We start from the raw sequence: 16077 nt of genomic DNA, 5'->3' as shown, positions 1-16077 counted from the left end.
AGAATCTCAGCCCTCTCCTCCCAGTGAGATGTGCTACCGAGATCCTTTTTTTTTTCCTTATTTGTACAACCTTGTCAGACATGTGGGTAAGATAAAAAAAACGGAGGTGGGGGATAATAATTTGAATCCTTGCTGACTGTTCTTCCTTGGGCTTCTGTCCTTCAATAATTTAATATACATAATCCCTTCGGCTCTGTCTTTGTAAATAGGTGGAGAGCACTGAACACTGGAAATCTGTAATCCTTTTATTAATAGAATGTCTCTTCAAACATGAGCTCATATAATTATGATGGTGCCACGGCAGTGATTCTGACAATATTAAACGATTTCTGAAGATCATTGCATTGTATCTAGTTATAACTCCAGGTATGATGGTCAGCTAGTTAAGAGCAGCATGTCAAAAGATCACACAAGTTCCTGGCAAGCATTCAAAAAATTATTTAACAGGTTCCAACTATTACAAATAAATCATACCAGATATTATTTCTTAGCTTTTATTGTGAAAAATAAAAAAATAATAATACAGAAGACAGGAATTAATCAGCTTTGTGAACTTTGTTAAATCTTCATTATATTATCTTCATCATATCTTTGTATGTTTTCTAATCATACACCTGGACAAATAGAGGTTTAACTGAAGAAAAGCAGATACTTTGCATGATGGATTTGAGATTTTGATTCCAAACTTGCAAATGCAATGCAACAGAAATAAAACTACTGAATCAAATGCCTACAGATTTATCACAAAGAGCAAATATAATCCTGGACATGGTAGTGAACCTATGTTGAGTATTAGTCATTACTCCTTGTATTGATCATTTCAGATTCAGCCTAATGTTGTCCAGAGTCCCCAAAAAAACTTTGGAAACTGAAGCCTAGAAGAGGTGAATTTATACCTTAAACGTCTTGCTTATAAATTTGTCTGAAAACAAAATTACTGAAAACAAAAATGTTAAATTACATGGCAAAAATAAAATCCATCACTGCTACAAAACTTAATACAGGACTCAGCTTTAAAATGTTTACTTCTGGCCAGTTGGGCTTATTTCACCTGGCAAATAATTGAGTTTGTAGAAGGCTTCAAAAAAGATTTAGATATGTCACGAAGGCTTTTGAGAATTAATGTAAGTCTAATTGGTTTTCATGACAAAAGGTGAAAAATTAATATATAAGAAGATTTTCTGGAAGATGTTCTTCTTTTGAAACTGTATTTATGTCCCCCTTTTTTGTTTTTGTAGCAACAGCAAATAGAATCAGATGATAACAGTGCTTTTAGTTGTTTGCTTCTGAATAGGTGGACTAAAGGCTTCAGGAAAGAGAAAGAGCCCAGTAATGTGAATGGTAATAGGATTTAAAAATAAGCAAATGCTTTGTCCATTTTAACACTGCATGCTGTAATAAGGGATTTGACCTTCTAATGGATACAACTAAGAAAATGTAATAAGATTCTCCAAGGAAAAACACTGTGCAGATAGTAATAAAAATCTTCTTGTTAGAAAGCATGGGAATATAAGGACACTCCACAAAACCATTAACCAGAATACTCCTGTTTAACAAAGACACAACATCAGGTTTTTAAGCAAGAGCTGGATCAAATGTCCAGCCAGGAAATGAAATATTATAATATTCTCTCAACGTATAATGAAAACTTAAGGATTATCTCAAAATTAGAACCAATTTTGCAACAGAGCTCTCCTCAGTCTTAATGGTTTCCTAGTAAACTTCATTATAAGTTTTTATAAAACCCCATTAATGATAGTCATATGAAATAATGGAATGAAAACACTGCTTTAATTTTTTTAAAGCAAACACTTACCTATAGATTTTGTATCTGGTTGTAAATCCTTGACGAAATCTTTCCACAAAGGAGAGATAACCCCGAGAGTGGTGGAAAGGCCCGCGGTCAGAGATGAGCCAATCAAATTGCTTGGAGACATGTTGCTCGGCAACGGATGGATCCTGGCGGGAAGACTGAACTGTTATATGGTCCCATATAAACAGGAAGTAGATGAACTCAATAAACCTCCAGTTCATGCTTTTCTTTCAGCCGCTCTCTGTTCATTCTTGCTCCATTCTGTGGAGACCTGAGAACGAGAAGAAAGACAGAAATACAAGACTTCAGTGCTCAGTGAATTAAACTGCAAGAACACTGCTTCACAAAAGTATCTAACCCTGTTGAGCTTTAACACAGGTTTAAGCATGAAGTCAGGCTTTACATTCTAATGACTATACAGTTTAAATGACCTATAAAGGTGGCTATTATTTTAATGTAGATAAACTGATTGGTATCAAAATAGGTTTAGGCACTGTGTTTTATATTTTGCATTTATATGTTTTTTAGAAAAAAGTGAAGAAAATTAATGGAAAGATAATGGGACAATTCAAGTCTAGTATATAATCTATATTACCCAATTTGGTTTGGTGGTTTTTACTGAAATATTTTCTAGTTATCCCACTGTATTTTTCCATCAGTCTCAGATGAACACCACGGACCAACATGGAACAAATGCAACCTTTCTAAAGTTCTTGGTTACAAGTATCAAGATAGTTGAGACAGGCGGTTAAACAGAAATTCTACTGAAAAATAATTACTTTCTTCACTTTGGATCTTTTGATGAACTAATATGATAAAATGCTCTGCTCCTTAGTTTTAATTTTTGCAGCTTGTCAACTCTTATTCCAATGAGCACATTACTGTGTTCTCAATAGCCACATTTTGCATGTACTGTATAGGTACCAAAGCCTAAATGGAGGAGCACTACTGTAGATCACAGAATATTCCAGTGTTACTCCACAAGGCCTCAGGAACCATATAATTTGCTGATAAGTGAACCATTTGCTACTGTAATTGCATTTAAGAACTTTGGCCTCCAGCTTTTGGAACACCAATACTATGTCACTGCATCAGTGTGAATGAAAAAAATATTTCTTTTAATGCTTTGCTAGACAATGCTGAATTTGGAACAAGACAGATTAATCAGCAAAAAAAAAAAGCCAAAGCTAACTCCAATAGGCAGAGGAGTCTTACTGGATCAAAGCTACAGACATTAAATGCAAGCACTTAGCAGACGTCAGCATTTCGGTTCATATCTAGGATTTTGGGCTTTCAGAAAGTCATACAGTACATTTTGTACATACAGTGCATACACTGTATATTCTTGATAGATAATTGACGTTGAATTATGCTAAAATAATTTAAATTGCTAAATAATTTAAATAATGATATAGATCAAATCAGATACTGTACTGGTACAGACAATTTATAAGAGTACAAATACAGTAATCCCTTGCAATATGCAAATTTACCTTGCACTGCTTTGAGAATTGGTGCAGAATTTTCTGTATACTATTTTGCCTCGCACGAGTTTTGAGTATTCGTGAGTTCAAGATGCATCTTTGAGCTGCAATGCGCACTAGCTCGAGAATTCTTTTCACAAGAGGAGAGAAAACAACCCAGCAGCTGATTTAATTATTTCTCAGTCAGCCTTCTGTAGGAGTAGATGTGTTCGCAATTTCTCTCACATTCTTCAGTGTTCTGTGCATATTGGTGTACATTATTCCATTGGTTCTTGATAGTTATTAATATTTGATTGCACAAACAAGTAGTAGTGATAGTGATTTTCTAAATAAAAGTGACAGTCATTAGTTACATGATAATTAAATTAGTATAAATTAAAAATGGCTCCTAAGTGTTTGAAAAATGATGAAGAGTCCAGTGTTGCTAAGTGATCTAGATATGTGACGAGCTTAGAAGAAAAAACTAAAGCACTTGATAAGCTGCGTGAAGAACTAAGTAATGGTGCTGTTGGTTGGCTGCTTGGTGTTAATGTATCTAGAATTTGTACTATGAACAAAAGTGAGGAAACTACAGATATCAGAGCAAGTGTAAGAACAAGTTCTGGTACATGCCAATGCCTGATCAACATAGGTGTCATCACAGCAATAAAGAATTATGGCAAAAACACATTTAAAAACTATCTATACAATATTATTTTCAGAATACATTGGGGTTTTTTTTCTTTACTTTTGTACACTCTTAGGTGAACAAATATTTGAAGGATTTTAAAAGGTTGAATTGTTACTTCAGTTGCCCTAACCGTCTTTTCCCCATAAGGTCTTAAGTTTACCAACCACATATTTATCTACCACTATTGCTTTCAGGAACAGAGCACTCATGTTTGCAAGGGATTACTGTATAACTGAAGAAAGTCACAAGCCTTCTTCAGTTTTGTGAACAATTTGCTGGTAAGGAAACAAATAGGAAATAACTTAGAATGATGTATTACTAAATATGTCACAAACGAAACTAATATTTATAGACTGTACATTCCAAGTGAGTTCCAGAGCCCAAAACACCACCTCACACATTTTCACCCTGAATTTCTAACAGACTCTACTTACAGGCAGATGTGGATGTTTGTCTTTATCTGGAAAAGTAAACCTACCTTTCACAAAAAAAAAATGGTCCTCCAAAGCTAAGCCTACACTCTTGACTAATGTTAAAGTCCCTGCTGTATCTCTTCTCTCTCCTTTTCTTTGCTTCTCTCATTCTCCTATCACTTCTAGAAAGCTTCAGGCTCAAAACTATTCAATTGTCACCAAACTGACAGCCTGGAAGAAAATGGCAGGACCACATTGGCCCCAGAACACCCAGGAACCTGCTCTTCCATTAAGTGGAGTTACTGATAGAGTGCACTCAATTATTACAGGTACAAACATTATCATGTTCACAAGTAATAGGAAGTCTCGTATCAGCTGTTGTTTGCCTGGTGCCCAGGATGCTGGAACAAATGATATAGGAAAACATTGGTTGATGAATTTGTAAAGACAAACCTTCTCAGGAATTCTACAAGTGCCAAGGGCAACAGTAACAAAAAATCTGAAACAAAAAATGCATCCATTTGTAAATGCTAATATCACATTACTAGAATCAGAAGAAAAACATCTATTCATGACTACTGCATTAACTGAAGTAAGACATTTTAGGAGTATCAGAAATTTGGCTAGGGGAGTGTGAGGGGAAATAGCAGAAAATTGATGGGTGTTTGTTTAAACGCAGGTAGGATGGTGGTACTGTATAGCACTATTTGTCAAAAACCTTGAAATTATATATAGCTGAAGATCTGAAGCAGGACAGCGCAGGCAGTTTAGAATAAGATCCTAACAATAGGTGTTATAAACCACCTAATGCATACAAAAACACATATAGCTTACTTTTCGATGTGATGGAAAGTATGTACATTAGCAAAGGAAAAGTTATATTGTTGGGATTTTTTTTTAACTTTCCACTCTTAAATTGGGATTTGCAGAGATCACAAAGCCAAAAAAGATACAGCTGAAATGGCATGATTGCTTCTTTATCCAGTTTGTAAAAACTGGAAAGATAATATTAAGCTTATCTTTTCCAACAGCCACGATGCAGTGAAAGAATAGATATCATAGTGTCATTGGGAAATTGTGACCATAATATCTGTTGATGTAGAGTTTCAATGTATATAACTTGAGTCAATCATTAGAGTGTATAATTTTAGGAAAGCAAATGGAATAAATAATTAATAATAATAATAATAATAATTGCTTACACTTATATAGCGCTTTTCTGGACACTCCACTCAAAGTGGTTTACAGGTAATGGGGACTCCCCTCCACTGCCACCAATGTGCAGCATCCACCTGGATGATGCGAAAGCAGCCATAGTGCGCCAGAACACTCACCCCACATCAGCTGTAAGTGGGGAGGAGAGCAGAGTAATGAAGCCAATTCATAGATGGGGATTATTAGGATGCCATGATTAGTAAAGGCCAATTGGAAATTCAAGCCAGGATGCCAGGGTTATATCCCTACTATTTTCAAGAAACACCCTGGGATTTTTAATGACTACACAGTGTCAGGACTTTGGTTTTATGTCTCATCTGGAGGACATCATCTGTTTATAGTATAGTGTCCCCGTCACTATACTGAGGCTTTAGGACCCACATGGACTACAGGGTGAGCACCCCCTGCTGGCCCCACTAACACCTCTTCCAGCAGCAACCTTTAGTTTTTCCCAGGAGGTCTCCCACCTACATACTGACCAGGCTCACATCTGCTTAGCTTCAGTGGGTTGCCATTTGTGAGTTGCAGAGTGATATGGCTGCTGGCCATATCAAAGAAAGAGATTACAGACAGTGAACTGGGAAAATTCAAAGCAACAGAATGTTTCACAGACTACATAAAAAGGCACAAGTATCAAAGCTAGAAAAAGAATATACTAAGCTCCAGGCACATCTGAGAATGGCATTAGAATTGCCAAGTAGGAGACGAAAAAGAATATTGCATTAGAGACTAAAATAAAGCAAAGCATTTTTATATTGCAACAACAGTAATATAAACTCCATAAGCCGGAGTTAATAGTTTGGGGGGTAACACAGATTAATAAGTCATTAACCTAGATGTCTTCTTCAGAATTAACAATGAAACACAACCCGTAGGAGACCAGTGGAAACTATGGGGAACTGCATTTAAAACAGAGATCAAGAAAAGGGTAATCCAGAAAAAGCTTCATGGCCATTTTGTTGAATCCAATACCCAAACTTTCAATCAATAACTGGGTGATATCTTCAGATCAATCAGCTAGATACTATATATGGCCTCCTCTCATTTGAAACCTTTCTTACATTCCTGGAAAACTGGTCACTCTAACTCAGTTTTTCTTTTATTTGCCATAGTTTATTCACTTTTGTTAAATTCAATTTTAGTTTCACTATTTACTAAACTACTACGCTACCATATGAGTATGATGTGCCAAAAAGCCTCCTCTTCTATGCCTCATTTCCTATTTTCCTAGTTAACTGTGAGCTTTGTTATAATAATATAATGTTTCTTTATTAGCCCTATACAATTTCTTGCATTAGGAATTCGTCTTTTCGCATACCCCAGCTTTTCTCCATGGAGACACAGACAGGGAGAGAAGCTTGGGGTCAGAGCACAGGGTCTGCCATTGTACGGCACCCCTGGAGCAGTTGGGGTTAAGGGCCTTGCTCAGGGGCCCAACGGAGTAGGATTCCTCTGCCGGCTGCGGGATTTGAACCGGTAACCTTCCGGTCACAGGCACAGATCCTGAGCCACAGAGCCACCGCAAGTACATCAACATATTTATCTTATATATCTATATATAGGAATCCTGATACTATGCCAGATCAGCAATAAGATAATCAATATTGACATCCAAGATACAGCCAGGACACAGCTACAGTATATACAGTATAGAGTTAGTGTAAATATGTTCTTATCTGTTGAGGTTGCCATAGTGGCCAGAAGCCAATAGTCCAGGAAATTAAGAACACCCAGAAATGACCAGACCAACCTTTGGATGACAGTAATTCAGCCCTTTCTGGCAATGGCACGGTTAAGAGTAAGTACTTCAGTAAAGTAAAATAAAGTATTTAAAATAAAGTAAAATAACACTTGAATCTACTCTGGTCCATGGCTGACTGACAGAGAAGAAGCACCATTATGGGTTTTCCATGTTTCTTTCCACAGACTGCAATCATCGTGTACTTTCATTTGGTGTAACAAAAATTCACTAAGTAATCTGAGTGCTGAAAAGCCAGATGCTATTCATTTCAAGAAAAACGGTTATCTTATAGTTGTGGGAATATTTATTTCTTTTGGCATAAGGTGAAAAGTTCTCCTTTGGTTTGTGTCTTTTTAAGTTACTTTGTTCAGATTAGGGCTTTTAATTTAGAAGAAAAAGGATACCCTTTCGTTATCTGTAGGGATAATATCGGTTTTCTAATTCTGTTAAAAAATGTGTCAGTCCTTGTAAATAAGTTTGTAAATACTGCGGTACTTTGTCATTACACCATTACCTCACTGTGCTGAGAACAAAGAAAGCACATGCATACATGTGAAAGTACTCTTTATTTTCTGACAAAGGGGTATGCAATTGTTGACTTTTATAATCTGGTGTCAGCACCTAATTTTATCACTGAAATGTTATCTTATATAATCAAATGTCGGTAACCTACAGCACGTGTGCCATTATTGGCAACAAGGGTGTTTTAAAAACACGTGTATTGAAAGCTGCACTTGCAACAATAGTATAATGAGCCGCGAAGACCCTAAGTGACAACAAACAATACAAAACTACGTTTGACTGTTCTGAAAATCTCTGCAACATTCTACCTGCAAAAAAAGAACGATTCACTTATTTTACTGCTTTTTTTAGCGGAGCCAGCCTACTGTTTTCGCAGGAAATTCGCAATCTGTGGCGCTGACAACATTGATCACGTTTAAGTTTAAGTCAAACATTTTAGACAAAATGGCAGTTGCTAAGAAAGCAAAGTTCACTCATTTCAGACCGGTAGCTGAGAAGAATACGGTTTTGTTCAACATAAAGACCTGTTTGTGCTCTATGTTAGATGTGTCTACGATAGAGTGTCTCTATCATGACCTGTTTGATGTCCCTGCTTCTTAAATTGGACTGTTTGAAGAAAGTGGCATTTTCACTGCTCCCGGCATTTGGATCAATATAGCCCCGTTCACATAATATCTTATTCTTGTATTTTCACACAAGAAAGTTAATTTCACCTCCTGCAGCAACTTAGCTTTGAGGGAGCTGCATACAGTGTCAACGAGCCCGAGACTAAACTCATCAACGATAACACTAAACGGTAAGACGTGCGTATTAATGTTAGATATTATTCAACTTTAATATTATTTTTCTTAATAAACATGTAAGTAGAGCTATTATTGACATTAATAAAAGTATAAAAAACATGCTTAAAAACAATTGCATGGGCTAACAGTTGGCAAACCCCTACTGAAAAGCCGCTAACCTCTGATCTATATATACAGTATGTTAGCTAGAGGATATCTGTCCTAAATTTGTAATATTAAATGTGTAAAATTAAAATACCAGATATCTGAAACACATTTAAATTGTGTGTTCAATGTCTTTTTCCCCTTTACATTATGTGGCTAATGCCCTGCATTACACTCTATTTTAGTAGGTGAGATTGTAATCCTTTTAACTGCAGCTTCAAATGGGACAATTGTGATCTCCATTTATTATGAAGAAGACAAACAGAACGCCCACTGTATTAAACAGGTTTTCAGCTGCATTAGTAGGATCAAATGCAAGTGGATTATGTAAAAGATAACCAGCAGTTACAGTAAATTTTCTCCCTGATGAGCTTCAATGGGGCTTATCTGTCAGTCTCCATTAGAGATAAAGGTGGAGTGACATTAGGTGTTACTGTTTAGATGATAATAATATTGTTGATTACCAATAGTAGTACTAATGCTGTATATGTATGGTAAATTTTACATTTTAGCAAACATTTTAAAGAGGTTGCTGTCCTCACTCTCTCAAGTGAAGTTTCTTGCTTGGTTGCAGAACAGAATCTAGAGCCAATCATGAACAGAGATGCTGTGCTGCTAACCTAGAATTCAGTGGCAATGACAAATATTCAGTACACTTAAAATAATTAGCTTAGACTAATTTGAAGGTAGCTGTCACAGTGCAGTAATGTATTATTGTACACAAAGAGATAGCTATTCATGGAACATTTCTCTGTTAGCAAAACCAAGGGGCATTACAAGTGCAACATTCATATACTTAGGGGCTTCTTTTGCTCTATTTTAATTAATATTCTACCATATATCATTACTTTTTAAAGAATAACAGTGATAGATGTCAAGTAAACTGGGAAAGAAGTTAAAAAAACAAATAGGGAAAACTCTTCATTATCACTCTATTAAAATCTTGGAAAGATAAACTATTGCGTGAACTGACAGTCAGTCAAACCAAACTTAATTTGGAATTTCCCCCTAGGAAATGAAATATGTGGAATTCTTTTATAATATGTCTTGATAAGTCACTTTGGCAGCGAATACTTCATTGAAATGAGCGAAAGGAAGAATGATTTTCAGTTATTACTTTATAATCAATTTTTACAGCACTAAGGGCAGGATGTTCTCTTTCGATATGTTACAATATTCAGAAACTGAACACAGGGTTGTCTGTGATGTGAGTCTTGTTCTTTGCCCAGTATTGTGTGCTTGAAACAGATGAATTTTCATAAGACATGCCTAAAAATTGAGTGTGAAACCTATTTATTTATAATTGAATTATCCGAGAACACACATTTACGTTCACTTTAGAGGCATAAAGTAATTGTTTGAATTCAAGGGGTGAGGAAGAGGGGGGCAGACAACAGCTTTTTAATGCAGGATGTTTATATCAGCTGGAAATATCTGACTTGGCAACTTCCCACTAAGAAAAGGAAGATTAAATGGGTTTCCACTTTCTCCCACTCTTGTGCTTTTCACTCCTTTCAGGCAAGTGCGTGCATCACAAATATTCAGGCAAACTGCCATTCATTTTTCAGATTTTCTTTTACTTTTGATTTGTGTTACATTGTCCTCATAACTGTGATGAGGGAGGGATAACAATTTTTTTATGTAACTTGGAACAAATTTCCTCTCTTCTGAGATCTGTGTTTCTATCACATGGGAAAACAAACCCTAAGGAACTCGTATATAGTGTCTTGTCACAAAATACCATTTATTTTCCATTAAGAACCTAAAATGAAGGAGTTGTATCAATACAGTACTACCTCTATATGTGTGAGTAGTATCAATAAATGACATTTGGGTTAACAACTTTGGAAACTTTGGATTTTTATCATTCTAAAAGCTAAAAATATTGCAAAATAAATACACTGAAATCATTAATTTATCATGCAAATAAGAATTATGATAAAATACTGTACAGTACATTGCACATCATGATTGTTGCAGAATATTTCTTTTTATTGTTCTCAGTTGCCTTCCCATTGCTGTTTTCCTTAAGTAAATGGTTGTATCACTGCTGTTTTTCACTTTAATAGAGTGATTAACTCTTATAAAATACACTACTATTTTCAGCAGAAATTCTTTGTTTACAGTATAAATAGTAAATTATGAAGTGTTTATAGTATGGAATTGTACGTTATGAAGGCTCAGAATGCTTCCTCATAGTACAATGTTTCTCAATACACCAAGTTTAAACATACAAACAAATCTACTTCAAACCATACACGAAGCCATTATTGTAAAAACAAAATCAACTGCCAAGGAACTTCAGTTTATTGGTGGTAGCATAGTTCTCAGTTATGAGATGGACAAAATGTACAAACATTTACAAAATAGAGGTTTTAGTCTGGTGTAGCATGATCCACAGTAAAACAAATGGCTTTATCACCAGGGTGTTCCCAGTTTAAGTCCTCGCACTTTCTCAATATAAATTAGTTACTGTATCCTCTTGATTAAATGAAGTGTAGTGAATGGGTAGCTCTCTGCTCTGAAGACACTTTACTTCCGTTAAAACAAGATATCATCCAGTAAAAGTTTATATTCAGGGGTTTTCAAGATATGGCATTTTCAGCTGGCAGGAGTCATCTGCTGATAGATGTCAAATTTGAACAGTTGTCAAGTCAGCAATTACTTATCTGATATGTTGTGCAGTCTTTGCAAGCCCTTAATGGTGCTGTTGAAGGAAGGAGCCAACAAGCAAAGGAACAGGCACAGGCCAGAATGCACCGCTTTGGGGAGCATTCACAAATCCTGTACCTTCATTAATCCTGCTCCCCAGCTCTGTGCCCTAGAAACATCATGCTAGCTCAATATAATTGTTTTTAAAATGTCAGCCCCATCTATTTGCTTTTGACAGTTGCAAAAGTGCTCCAAACTTTCTGTGTTCGAGACACTCCCTACGACAGCCAGAGGCAGCAAAGTATTGCCACAGAGGAAGGCAGGAAAGGCTAATTATAAGTCGATGTTAAGTTCCTCACAGAAAGCTAAACATTGTTATTTTTCTTAAGGCAGCTGGTGATGTGAATTTCAGCCACCACGACCTCCAGCAATATTCAAATCCCCCTGTCCACCCACAGCTTTCTAAAGGGCATCGAGTGAGACAGCTGAGTAATAAGAAGGTTGATGCTGCAAATTACTTGCAGAGCCAAATTACCAACCACAGTTCTCTTCTGTAAGTTACCCACTTTGTGTTGTACTGTAAAACCTTTTTTTTTTTCTTTTGGCTGGAATATAGAACATTTCTTTGTTTCTGATTGCTTATGGAGAACAATTTACTGCTCTCTGGATGGGCCATGAAGCAGAGGCTTAGAGATTGTCGTTCACTGTATTTTCATTCAAAGAAATTTACTACATTAACACACTACAGTAAATCTGAACATACCTTAAAGGTTGTATTGATGTCCTTTAAAGAAGAATAAGAATATTATATTTGTTGTTATAAGGTGGTCCAGTGATTAATATCAATCCTTGCAGCAATGGGGCCCTGGGTTCAGTTCTGGACCTGAGGTGCTTTCTGTTAGGAGTTTGTATGTTAACCAAACCATACTGGTTGGTTTACTGGCTTCTGGGAAATCTACCCTAGATGTGTGTGTTTACATCTGTGTGTCTGCTCTGTGATAGACTGGCATCCCATCCAGTGTACCCCGCTTTGTGCCCAAATCTTGTTGGAATAGACTCTAGCTTCCCTGTGACCCACAAATGGAAGAAGAGGTTAGAAAATGGATGGATATATGGTATTTCTCCATCTGGGCCAGAATTTCCCAAAAAATGTCTCGGTATGGTGCTCGTTGTCTGAGGATACTACGCAATAGGGGGTACAGACCTTCAAATGAGTCATTAACCTGAGAACCTGACACATTGGTCATTAAAGACCCCATGACACTATTTGCAAGAACAGGGGCATTACTCCCAGTACCCTGGCTAAACCCCACTTGACAGGCTGGCTTCCTTAAGGGCCCTCTTTAATTCAACTAGTGGTGATATTGTAGTGGTACTGTAGATGAAGTGGGACCTTACTACAGTATGTGTAAATTGCTTTGGGATCTTTTCACTATAGAAATGCAAGCTGCTACTCTTATTATTAGTATTCTTATTTTTTCCTTTTCTCATCATTTAACACATATTTAGCATACAACTAAATTCCTGCTCCTTTCTGTTAGGAATAAATTAGTTCTGCCCATTGGGAAATTATGGGATCTGCCTCCACTCCACAGCAATGCAGCTGAAGAGATTGGGACACAAGGAGCTCTAGAAAGATCCACGATCCTTACATCAGACATTGTTCTGATATTAAAGAAAGAAATATGATGTATTTAAAAACTCAGATGACAACAATGTAGCTGGTCTATAAATCTACTGCACTAATTAATAATTAAACTGGTTAAAAAAACTTCTACATTTCCATTATCTTTCTGTTAAGTGGGTGAAATCCAATAGCTTCCCTACAGCTCTTTGAGGCACAGTGCACCATTATGTGCAGAATGTGCTCCGGAGGGCAGGTATTTTGGATTACAGTGCAATTCAGGGTTTACAATGATGGGAGCAGACAGAGGATGAAGTGTGTATCAAATGCCAAATACATGATGCATATTGATCCAGTGTTGGAATGTTTCTATAGACGTTGTTTGTCCTGTATTTTGTATTTCCTGCAGGAAAGTAAAAGATGGTGCCGTGGTACTGTAGGTCAAGAGAAGCCGTGATTTTTTTAATACCCCACTCCTTTCATTGTTCCTGTGCTGAGCTCAGTGTTTCTGTACACGCATGTAGCTTTCACAGCTTTTGCAGACCTCACCCCGTTTCTTGCAGTAAGCAGAAGACTAATGGGTTAAAAACGACTTCCTAAGTATTTCCCTCTGCAAGAGAAACAAAAAATCCTCCCAGCCTGCTTCTCTTCTAAATCCTAGGCCAAGTTAGAGTGTTTGACTTCTGAAGACCCCTGTCCCATATCATGGGAATGCAATGATCTGCAGTAATAGGATGTTATTATTATTATTTTATTATTATTATAATCAATAATAATAATATTTATATTCAAAAGGCAAGATAAATGCTTATCTTCATCCATTTCATGCTTTAAAACTATATTTAGGTTTTATTACGAAGTTTTGAATTTGAAAACTGTCATCAACTTGAAAACGTCCAGGAAAGATCTGTTTATTTCTTGTTTATCTCTTCTCTGGGATGCAGGATAAGAAAAATACATTACTGACCATGCAAGAAAAGTACGTCTATCCAATAAAAACCTACAAAAAATAAGGGGATTGTGCTCCATGAGCTAATCTATCATTCCATTCAGATTAACATGATCATTCAGGTTATTGTTTTCCAATCGAAAATTAGAAGAGACCTGAGGTGTTTAACAAAAAATGAATGTTAAAGATGTGTATTTTTGATTTTGTATTACAGTACTTGATTGACCTCCAAACTGGCATTTTTCATGTCAAAAAATGGTATACCAACACCAAAAAAAGGTTTTACCAAAATTCAGATCATATCACTGCTAAAGAAAATGGTGACGATATTAGGGGTGAAAATGCTGTGTAGCATTTAAAATGAGTGTTCCTTTTATTCTTCAAAGAATTGAATAGTGTAATAACCCAGTTTTAGCCTTTCCACAGAGTTCAACTTCTGTTGCATGAAAGTTAAACTTCATCAGTTCACACAAACCTGAAAGGTAGATGAGGAGTTTAGGTGACACTCATCTGTGTTGTAACACCCTGTGCCCTGATTTGAGTTCAGATTTATAAGAGATCAAATGCATGATGGAGCCCTCATAGTTATATTAAAGACTAAGGACAGCTTGTACTTTTACAGCTATAAAGCCTCACTTATCCAGTTGTGTAGGTTTTCCTCTCTGGAGCACCTTTCTGTGGTTTGAATTGCAGCAGACACAATTCTGCTCTTCCAGGCTCTCCGTCCTGGCTTTTTTTTTATTCACGTAGCTTTCAGACTTTTTACTTGGTTTTAAGATTTGTGCTTGAGTGATAATGCCAGCTTTAGATTTGTGTCAGTCAAACAATGATTCTGTGTCCTTTGGGAAGTGGTTAGCACTGCTGGCTAGCGTTCACAGATTCTTCCTGTCAGTGATATTTCCAAAGATCAATGGAGGAGGTGAAGGCTGCAGGAGTCAGGGTGTGTTCTAAATGCAGTGTTCAGGGAGAAAACGACTGACTATACCCTCCCCCACCTTCCCCTCAGCCACTTCAGGATGGAGTGTTAATGGGCCTGCCATCAGAAATGCTGGATCACCGCAGAAGGCGAACCTCCCAGCCTGATTTATACCTATTTGTTGTGCATTATTTAGAACTGCAGCTCTGACCTCCTGAATCCATGGCTCAGCACAGCAGTTCAGTAATGAAATGCCTTCACCTATACAGTACCAATCAAGAGGCAGATCAATTGGAGACTTAAAATACACACTAATGCACTAATGGGTTGAGTTATTGTTCCAATTTACCTGTGCTTCTGTGATCTATTATTGTGCATCCCATATACGTTTGGACAGAAATCAATTTGAGCTCTGACAAATTCACTGCAAACCCAAGGCCACAGTGCAATTAGAAATAGGGGATATCAAGTTGATTACAGGTGATGTTAGCAGTAGCCAATACTCTGGGAAGGATGATGAGTTCAAACAGCAGTTTTGATAATTAACCCACACAGTGACCATATTAATAAAATAAAGCAGTTAAAAGTGAAAGTAAAGCTATTAACCTGTTACAAACACACAAAAAAAAACCATTGTGCCTTTCACAAAAATAACAAAAGTGAAAGCAATGCTCTTTTTTGGAACTACTTAGGATAACGTATGAAAACAGAAATAGCATACAATTCTTCACTCTTCATTGTAAATTATCATTCGAATAATGTTTGAATCATACTTCCTTGTATAGTGTTTTTCATCCCAAAGGATCTCAAAGCATTTTATATACAGATATAAATTGACTTAAATCAAAAACTGGGTTATTGGCACCAGTTTTTGAGTACCAACAGCCTCGATAATCAGTAGATTAGGAGGAAAAGTGAGAACTCTTTGGTGGAATTAAGGCAGGACACTGGAATAAACACCCCTCCACTTTCAAACAGTGCTAATGGTCAAAGGCACAACTTCAACTTACCTGAACAGCAGAGCGACTGTATTAACTGTTCGAAATTCTGATTCAGAGGAAAGAGCACTGGCTATGGTTCACCATCTCCAGTTAGAAAGCAACCTGGTTTTTGGAGCCCAACCATCTATTT

At 36.6% G+C, this 16077-nt stretch overlaps 1 protein-coding gene and 1 long non-coding RNA gene across 4 annotated transcripts in view; one reads left to right on the top strand and one right to left on the bottom strand.

The window, feature by feature from the left end:
* LOC138224968 (uncharacterized) overlaps positions 1 to 16077 on the top strand; it is a 312271-nt gene that overhangs the window by 235215 nt on the left and 60979 nt on the right. The window lies entirely within an intron of this gene.
* Positions 1 to 16077, bottom strand: part of brinp1 (bone morphogenetic protein/retinoic acid inducible neural-specific 1) — a 127878-nt gene that overhangs the window by 85888 nt on the left and 25913 nt on the right. For both annotated transcript variants that reach the window (XR_011183483.1, XM_006640642.3), the window contains exon 2: positions 1817 to 2084. Coding sequence is in view for 1 of the 2 variants with exons in the window: in XM_006640642.3 (XP_006640705.1) it covers positions 1817 to 2034 (218 nt within the window). In the remaining variant the exon portion in view is untranslated. The remainder of the gene's footprint in view (positions 1 to 1816; positions 2085 to 16077) is intronic.

This window comes from Lepisosteus oculatus, chromosome 24 (assembly GCF_040954835.1).
Source record: "Lepisosteus oculatus isolate fLepOcu1 chromosome 24, fLepOcu1.hap2, whole genome shotgun sequence".
NCBI lineage: Eukaryota > Metazoa > Chordata > Actinopteri > Semionotiformes > Lepisosteidae > Lepisosteus > Lepisosteus oculatus.
This window is presented reverse-complemented; position numbering and strand designations above follow the sequence as displayed.